General features: G+C 33.5%; 1 protein-coding gene across 1 annotated transcript; it reads left to right on the top strand.

Moving 5' to 3' along the window:
• Positions 1 to 4,335: 4,335 nt before the first annotated feature.
• On the top strand, positions 4,336 to 8,577 carry LOC127117807 (WD repeat-containing protein 26 homolog). The gene is made up of 5 exons (XM_051047914.1): positions 4,336 to 4,628; positions 5,068 to 5,906; positions 7,109 to 7,210; positions 7,476 to 8,102; positions 8,216 to 8,577. Exons 2-5 carry the CDS (start codon positions 5,136 to 5,138, stop codon positions 8,429 to 8,431), a joined length of 1,716 nt encoding a protein of 571 aa, XP_050903871.1. The 5' UTR covers positions 4,336 to 4,628; positions 5,068 to 5,135; the 3' UTR covers positions 8,432 to 8,577.
• Positions 8,578 to 8,989: the final 412 nt, after the last annotated feature.

Genomic DNA, 8,989 nt, shown 5'->3' with positions numbered 1-8,989 from the left:
GCATAAATTCAATGAACAGTTTTTTAAGTTTTAACTTGCAACTGTCTGTTTTATTAATCTATGTTACGCGTAGTTTAACCTGGTGTGTTCGATTAGTTTTTGGAGCCTTCAGATGGTCGCATTTTGATTAGTCTGAGCCTTTTCAACCGGGTAGTTTTACTGCGAAATTTGATATGCGATTGTCTGTTTTATAGAACTATATTTCGCGTAAATTATTTTAATGCATTCATTTTACTTTTTCGCACATTTTTGCGCCCGATTTTTATTCATTTTAATTCTTTTTATTTTTGTTTTTTTATTAAAGTATCAAGAAAAAATAAATAGAGACAAATAAATAATCAGTTGATTTTTATTTGCTTTATTAAAAAAGATTTTAAAATTTTATTTAATTATTTAAAACTCTTTTTTGATCATTTAAAAATATTCAAGGATTTTGTTGGTATTTTTTTAAATTTGTAAAACCCTAATTTATTTACTAAAAGTAGGGGTGGAAAAACGGGCTCGGCCCGCTGGGCATGCCCGTTTTGCCCGCACTTTTATGCGGGGCGGGGCAAGGATTTAGGCCCTCAACCTCTAATGTGTCCACCCCGGCCCGTTTTTTTCGCGGGTTTTTGCGGGCATATGTATTTACATAAATTTTTGCATTTTTAGACTTAAAGAGTGCAGTGCCTGCGGGCATTCCCCGCCCTGTCCTCACTTTTTTTCGGGGCGGGCCTAAGTTTTAGGCCCACATCCTCAACTATGACCGCCCCGCCCCGCCCCGTTTTTTTATGGGCTTTTGCGGGGCGGGCCTAAACGGGGCGGACATGCCCGTTTTCCACCCCTAACTAAAAGCGTAGCTCTTGACTTCGGATCAAAATGATCAATGGTACACAATTAATTCAATGGATCCAATTTATTAACCTCTCTCAATTTAAATAAATAAATAAAGAGAAACTAAAAATAGAAAGGGTGGAAAACGTGATGAGGGGATCCATGCACCTCAATCCCTATAATAAATTTGATCCTCTCTCTCATTGTTGTTGTGCTTGATTTGAATATGTAAAAATGATAAGATGTTAATAGAAAGGGAAATATGAATTTAGTTTGTGTTCATAGAAGTGTGAGAGAAGTTTTCTTCGAAAACACATAGGGATGAGAACACGAGAATGATATCCACGTTTCTGTAAAATATTTCGGGGTTCCTATGTTTAAGAAGTCAAACCCCATTTACTTTTAGTTAATATTTCATTCTCTTTTATTTACTTATCTTATTTAAATAAAATGTGGATGGATATCATTTACTTAATGGGCTTGACTTCAACATATTAACTTAAATCAATTAAATTTCTTTTTGCACACCTTCATATTTTGCTCTTTGAACCCTTCATGTATTTTTGTTATTTTGTTTTACTTTTCGTTTATAAAATATTCGATATTTTGTACGTCACCTCACACCTCTTTCTATTTATTCATGATCTACGATTAAATATTAGGGTTAAACTTTTATCTAATGCGAATAAATCCTCGATCAATATCGAGTTCCTTCTCTACTGGCTCGAAGTGGTTGATAGTTTTTTTTAATAAAATTGAAAGAAGGGGAACATTGGAGTCTCACATTCCATGACAATCTCGAATGATTGATCCTGAGGCATACGTCTTGAGATAACCACTTTGTTCTTTCTTTCGTTCTAAAACACTTAATTCAAATTTGGACAAAAAAAGAATGTTGGAGTATAGAATTCCATGAAATCCTTGAACAATTGGTCTCGAGGCACACGTTTATTTCTCATCGAACGTTTGTTGTCTATCAAACAAATTTCATAAACTCTTTGAATGAAAAAGGAACATTGGAGTCTCACACTCCACGAAAACCCCAAATAGTCGGTCTTGAGGCACACATCTTGGAATAAATAAACTTCGATGGCAACTTTATTATCATCTCGAGCGTGCGAAAACTCGTGGTATTTTTTACGCCGCGACAACATTCTTTTGTTATTTTAAGTTAAAAAATTAATAACATTTCTCCTCATTTACTTTGAAAAACCGAGCAAAAAGTTTACCCTATATTTATATATATATAACATCACATTCTGACTTTTCCCCTAAACTTAACTCATTTTTCTGCCTCCAAACTTCATATTTCTCTCATAAATCAAACTCTTGTTATTGCGGTTGTTGATTTTGTTGTGTTGTTGTAGTTTTTTTTAGAAATAATTTCTCAATATTGTCATCAAGGCAAACGTTCAATGATTTATTGTTTGCTTTGGTTGACAACATTGTAAAAGATATTCCTAATCATACTCAGAAGGTATTGCATCGAAAAAATAAATGGAAAATGATAAGAAGTTGTACATGATATTTCTTACCGTTCACTATTTTCTTGTTTGCAACATAAGTTATTTGTTCCATTGATTTAGCTGACAATTATGGGGGAAAGCCCCTGAGAGATACACTTCAATTTCCAGTTCCCCCTTGCTCCAAGGAAATTATAATTCTTACTTGTGGGCGTGGATTACTTCACCAAGTGGATAGAGGAGAAATACAGTGTCAAATATCACATAAGATAGGGTGAGGCGTCTCTATTGGAAACAAATAATTTGTAGGTTTATATTAGCAAAGTGCAATGTCTCAATTAAAGATACTTAATCTCCAACCCCACAGTGTGTGGATTTTGCCAATATCTTAGAACTCAAACAAAAATTGTATCAGTTGAACACTTACAAGTCAATGGTCAAGTTGAATCATCTAACATGGTTATCCTATACGAGATCAAGAAGAAATTAAATGAAGTAAAAAGATTGTGGTATGAACAACTATATTGGGTATTCTACTTGATTTGATATATATTTTGTAACTTTAAGAACCTTTCGGCCTACTTTATGCCTTTATGTTTTGTTTAAATATGTATTTGATAACTGTGCATAATACGTATTTAGCATTATCATTATCACACACTCGTTAACTTACTTAAATACGAAGTAATACTGAAATTTCTCAATTTATGCTAAATTAAGAATTGTGACAAAAGCACATTGATCATATTTTATGCCGAATAAAAGATTTTGAAAAACAAAGTTAAAAGGATCAATTGTTGAACTATATAAGACCATTTGACCCAAGACCTATAAGCCAAAGTTAAGGAAAATTTATTGGATGAATTTTGGATCGATTAGCGAATAAAAGACATAAAACATGACTGAAAATCAAGAGCAATTTAAGGTGGCAAGCTAAGGCGGTTGATAAGACTCAAGGATAAGCAAGCCCACAAGTAAGACTTAGTATTTATAAAAATAAATAATCTATGAATAAGGAGTTTTATCAGTTCATTTGATAGCAGTGTTCTAAGTATTAGTTGGTTTATAATATAGCAAAACTCTCAATGATAGAGATAAATTTGTTATAATAGTGAAGATATATATATCTTCAAAAGAACCGACTCAAAGATCCCTAAAACAGAAGTTCATATTAGCATATTCTATGTGGTTACCATTAACTAAATTATCTCCTATTAAAATTAGACTCGTCTATTATTATTATTTTATGTATTTGATATGATAATTATACATTATTTCATAACAACTTTCATATTTATAAAAATAAATAATCTAAAAAATATACTTTTAAAAATTTTAAATACCTCATCTAATTCTTATTTTAAAAAAGCAATTACTTTTTAAGTACATTAAATTATGAGTGTATATATATAGAGAGAGATATTCAATATATTAAAAATAAATTTTTTTATAATAAAAAGCGGGGAGAGAGTATATTTTTAATTAATTTTAATCATATATTCGAAATAGTATTATGTATATATATTACCCTTAAATTATTAGTCTCCATTTTATATTTATACAAATAAATGAAATAATACATGCATGGTCAATAATGTTATCTAAATAAAAACACTATTCACTTTCCTTTTATTTACCATCTATAAAAAAAATATTTTCTCAGCTCCTCTCTCTCCCTCCTACTATTCCTTTGTCTTGATTTGAAAAGCATTCAATTGATAAGACATTTACATTACATTGATGTCACCGAAAATAGTTCAAAATCTCCACTATTCCCATTTTCTGTACCTAAAACCTTATACCTATAAATGTGCCCCTTAACCACCCCCAGCTTACACTTAACATCATTATTTTTACATTAAACATTAGTATAAATCAATAAATAATAATGCATAAAGTTTCGTATAGAATGGTTTAACAAAGAAGGAAGGTATATTCCAAATACCAAACTAAACTGTAACTAAAGGGGGTTAATCGTCATTTTACAAAACTTGGAGACGAAGTATTAAAAGTTAAATTCATTTCATACAATACAAAACTAAAAGATAAGATAACAGAAAAAAATAGAGAGAAACAAACCCAGTAGAATAATACTATAATTACCAACAAATATAATTTTTTATAACATTATAACTAAATGAAAATATTAATTTATATCTATATATCATTGGAGAAATAGAGAGAAGGTTTGAGATTTTCAGCGTGGGTTTTCTAACTGAACAGAAACCAAGGTTCCCAACGCAACAAGACGAAGAAGAAGAAGATCAAGAACAAGAATCGATCGTGTTAAACTCACTCGCAAATCGCAATCGCAAATCGAACTTTGATTCCGATCGATTCTTTCTTTGTTCGGTAATTCGGTGGATTTTCACTTTATCTTCTTTTGATGATTTTCAAATGATCGGATCTGTTAATTCTGATGCCGGATTGTTTTATCATATCTTTTTTCGGCGATTCTTTGAATGATTTGATTTTGATTTTGTTTTGTTTTAATAGTAATTGCATTTAGTTTAGTTTTTGTTTTTAGATTATGATTATTTTGATTCGGTGCCACGCAATCGGTATAGAAATGTAATTGGTAGAAACATTGTGCTTAAAAGCAACATAGCTTTTGATTATTGTGTTTTATCTATTTATTTATTTTACTGTGTTTATATTTTGTTTCAGTTTGATTGAATGTGTATGATGTTTTAGGTTTTATTCAGAGTTTGATTTTGATGTATTTGTGATAATTGTTGTTGTAGTAGTTGTTGTTGTGATGAATCTGATTATTTGACTATTCTCTTTGCAGACATTTTGTTGATTGTGTTATATATCTGATTGCTGAGATTGTTATATATGGACTGAGGTGGACATTTCATGGGAGGTGTGGACGATGAGGAACCAGCTTTGAAACGTATGAAGATTTCCTTGAACGGAATAGTTGGCTTGTCTAACGGATCATCTTCTGTAGAGCCTGTTGGAGGAGGGTTGTCTAGTGACTCTATGGCTCGGACACTTCCGTCTAAAGAGGACGAACAAGTTGTCGGTTCCAAAGGGGTTATAAAGAGAGACGAGTTTGTTAGAATAATTGCGAAGGCGTTGTATTCTCTTGGGTACAGAAAGAGTGGAGAGCGTCTTGAAGAGGAGTCTGGTATAGCTTTGCATTCACCTGGGGTGAATCTGTTTACGCAACATGTGCTTGATGGGAATTGGGACGAGAGTGTAGCGACATTGCGGAAAATTGGTCTGACAGATGAAACTGTTGTTAGATCGGCGTCGTGTTTGATATTGGAACAGAAGTTCTTTGAATTTCTTAACAGGGAGAAGGTTATGGAAGCATTGAAGACCTTGAGGGAGGAGATTACTCCACTTTGCAGTTATAGTAGTAGAATTCGGGAACTTTCTTCCTGCATGGTGTCTCCTAAGCAAGATGTTGTGAAAGTGAGATCTAGGTCAAAACTTCTGGAGGAGTTGCAGAAACTGCTTCCTCCAACAGTCATGATACCCGAAAAAAGGTTGGAACATCTGGTTGAACAAGCCCTTATCTTGCAGCAAGAGGCTTGCCCATTTCACAACTCAATGGATATGATGTCATTATATTCTGATCATCATTGTGGAAAAGATCTGATACCGTCTAGAACAGTACAGGTTAGAAAATTACATGACTAAATTCTAATACACTGTCTTTTTTTGTTTTCTTAGTAGATGTTAAGAAATTGGGATATTTCTTGTTGGCTGACTTGTTAATCAGTAATAGCATCCTCTTTTCATTTGCCTCTTGTGAACTGGAACTATGTCTGTTAACTTTCTATTGCCTTTACATTTTTTGTTTAGAGGTGCATTGTTTGCTGAGAGACTGTTGTATGCTTGTGCACTATGAAGCACGGACACCTCAAACACAACCCCGACACTGACACGGAGACACCGGTAATAATTTGAAAAAATTAGTAAATTAAATGTAATCACAAGTGTCGGCACAGGTGTCCGACCCCAACACGTACACGCCTTTTTTTCAGAGGTGACGGTGCTGCATAGTTTGTGCATCACTGTTATCCTGTTTCTTCTTTCTCTATTAGAAAGTTAACACGGCGAGGTACTGGATTTTGTGGGTCTAAACTGCAGCATCTTGCAAAAGGATGTGACTGTTGTTGAGGTCCGGGATTTTTCATTTTTTTTGGTTACTATCTTTGCATAGAAGGAATCTTAATGACTAATAAGAATTGACTAAACCAATTAACTATGGGTCGGTGATATCCAATTATGATAGATTTTTTAAAAGAGTTGGTAAATACATGTTAATTGGTCATGTGAGTTGACTAATTAGTAGTGATATAACTAGACGGAATCTTCTCTTGGATGGAATGATACTCTGTGCATGTATTCGAAATCTCGCTGAAGATTAGGTTGAAGTTTTCACTAGGAGGTTGCATGTTTCCAATACCATGGTTTGATATTTCTCTTTTGCACTTTACCTGTCATACCCTATTTCTTTACCACTTGAGAATGTTATGTTTCCTCTAATAAGAACTCAATAACCTTAAAGTAGAAATTCTATAGAATGTCTTTTCGTTGCAAACTCATTCCCATTTAAGTTTGTATCAGATAGAACTCCACAGATCAGGGCTCCCATCAATAATATTTTTAATCTAATTTCTTTGAAAAACCAACCTTAAAAGCCAGGGAGGATGAAATTGAGATAAGGAATATAATTTGTCTTCTTTTTTATACTTACGGGACAAAATTTTGTCTCTGTTTTTCACACAGCAACCTTCCCGCCATTAATTTCTATATAGCTTGAGTGGTATCTATATTCTGATTTTGTTTTATTTTCCTGCAAAATATTGTGACAGATATTAGAAAAACATGATGGTGAAGTCTGGTTTGTACAATTTTCACATAATGGAAAATATTTAGCTTCAGCATCAAATGATCAAACTACAATCATCTGGGAGGTAATTTTTAAATTTTATATGAGAATTTCTATTTGTTTTCTCCGTTCTCTTTTGTTGTTTGTGTACACTTCAAATGTTTTTCAGTTCCAGTTCGAACTTTGAAATCCTAGTTATAACATTTTCCTTTAAATCACAGCCACATGCCTTCACTCATCAATGCACATAATTGCTAACCCAGACATGTACACATGCATACACGTGTAGAATATGACTTAACCCTACGACATTGGGTTTTGGATTTTAATTTTGGGTCTTCGTTTTAAAGGTTGGCGTAAATGGGCTGTCTATAAAGCATAGATTATCTGGTCACCAGAAACCCATTCATTCTGTTTCATGGAGTCCTAATGATGAAGAGCTACTCACATGTGGAGTGGAGGAATGTGTTAGGCGTTGGGATGTCTCTACTGGTAAGTGTCTCCAAATTTATGAAAAAGCTGGTGCTGGCCTAGTCTCCTGTACATGGTTTCCAGGTGGGAAACATATACTTTCTAGCTTAAGTGATAAGAGCATTTGCATGTGGGAATTAGATGGGAAAGAAGTGGAGTCTTGGAAAGGACAGAAATCCCTTAAGATTTCTGATTTGGATATAACGGATGATGGAGAAGTGATTCTAAGTATTTGTAAACCCAATACAGTACTGTTGTTCAATAGAGAAACAAAGGTTGAAAGATTTATTGAAGAAAATCAGACATTAACTTCTTTTTCTTTATCAAAGGATAACAAATTCTTGCTGGTTGATCTTTTGAACCAAGAAATACATCTATGGAATATTGAAGGTGATGCTAAGTTCGTTGGCATGTACAAAGGTCATCAGCGCGCTAGGTATATTATTAGGTCTTGCTTTGGTGGACTTAAGCAAGCTTTCATTGCTAGTGGTAGTGAGGATTCACAGGTATGGATCTTTATTCATCGCTGAGAATGAACACAATCCTTTGAAGGATTACATCTTATAATTCACTAAATAAAATTCTTAAACTTGAGTATGATCACATTCCATGTTTGTAGGTTTACATATGGCACAGAAGCTCAGGAGAACCAATAGAGACATTGCCCGGTCATTCGGGATCTGTTAATAGTGTGAGCTGGAATCCAGCCAATCCCCACATGTTAGCCTCTGCCAGTGATGACCGGACAATTCGGATATGGGGTCTTAACAGTCTGAATAAAAAGTACCAAAATGGACACAGCAATGGCATCCATTACTGCAATGGAGGAACTTAGATGACACACTCATTTTCAATTGATATATCTTTTTTATTATCATTGCAATTGTGTAAATACCATTACTGTCTTCAAAAGTAGACATTTATTTCAAAACATGCATGTGACTTTTCATAAATCTCAGAATAAATTGTTGTTTCATTTCATTCATAAGTTCAATTTTTTTTTTACTAACCTAAGTTAGTTATTACTATGTTAGTGTGTGAACATGCAACCAGAACTTGCAAGCAGTTACAACCAAATGAATAAGGCTCATGGAAATATTCTTGTGCAGTTATACTTTATTTGGCAAGTTCTCTTTTAGAGTATAGAATGCATGTGATGTATTTCTTTTGGCGTGAGGATTAAATATTCTTTTGCCTTTTGCACATGCCCAATTAGTCCTACCTTTTACTTAACCAGCATCCAGAAATTTCTGTGCACAACTCACGGGAAAACATAGCCACTCACGGCTAAAATATTTATTATGTTTAACATTTTACATCCCTAATCCTAGGGGTGAGAATAAGTGATAATAAGATGGGCCGAATTAAATTTTGCAAATTTTAGGTTGGGTCG

The sequence above is a fragment of the Lathyrus oleraceus genome, chromosome 2 (genome assembly GCF_024323335.1).
Source record: "Lathyrus oleraceus cultivar Zhongwan6 chromosome 2, CAAS_Psat_ZW6_1.0, whole genome shotgun sequence".
NCBI classification, from domain to species: domain Eukaryota; kingdom Viridiplantae; phylum Streptophyta; class Magnoliopsida; order Fabales; family Fabaceae; genus Lathyrus; species Lathyrus oleraceus.
Note: the sequence above shows the minus strand (reverse complement) of the source record. Positions and strands in the feature narration are given on the sequence as shown.

What these genes read in the sequence shown, in the direction of transcription:
- LOC127117807 (XM_051047914.1), top strand. Translation starts at nt 5,136, where the DNA reads ATGGGAGGTGTGGACGATGAGGAACCAGCTTTGAAACGTATGAAGATT. An exon ending in AAACTACAATCATCTGGGAG is followed by an intron (nt 7,211 to 7,475) that starts GTAATTTTTAAA and finishes TTCGTTTTAAAG; the next exon opens with GTTGGCGTAAATGGGCTGTC. An exon ending in GTGGTAGTGAGGATTCACAG is followed by an intron (nt 8,103 to 8,215) that starts GTATGGATCTTT and finishes CCATGTTTGTAG; the next exon opens with GTTTACATATGGCACAGAAG.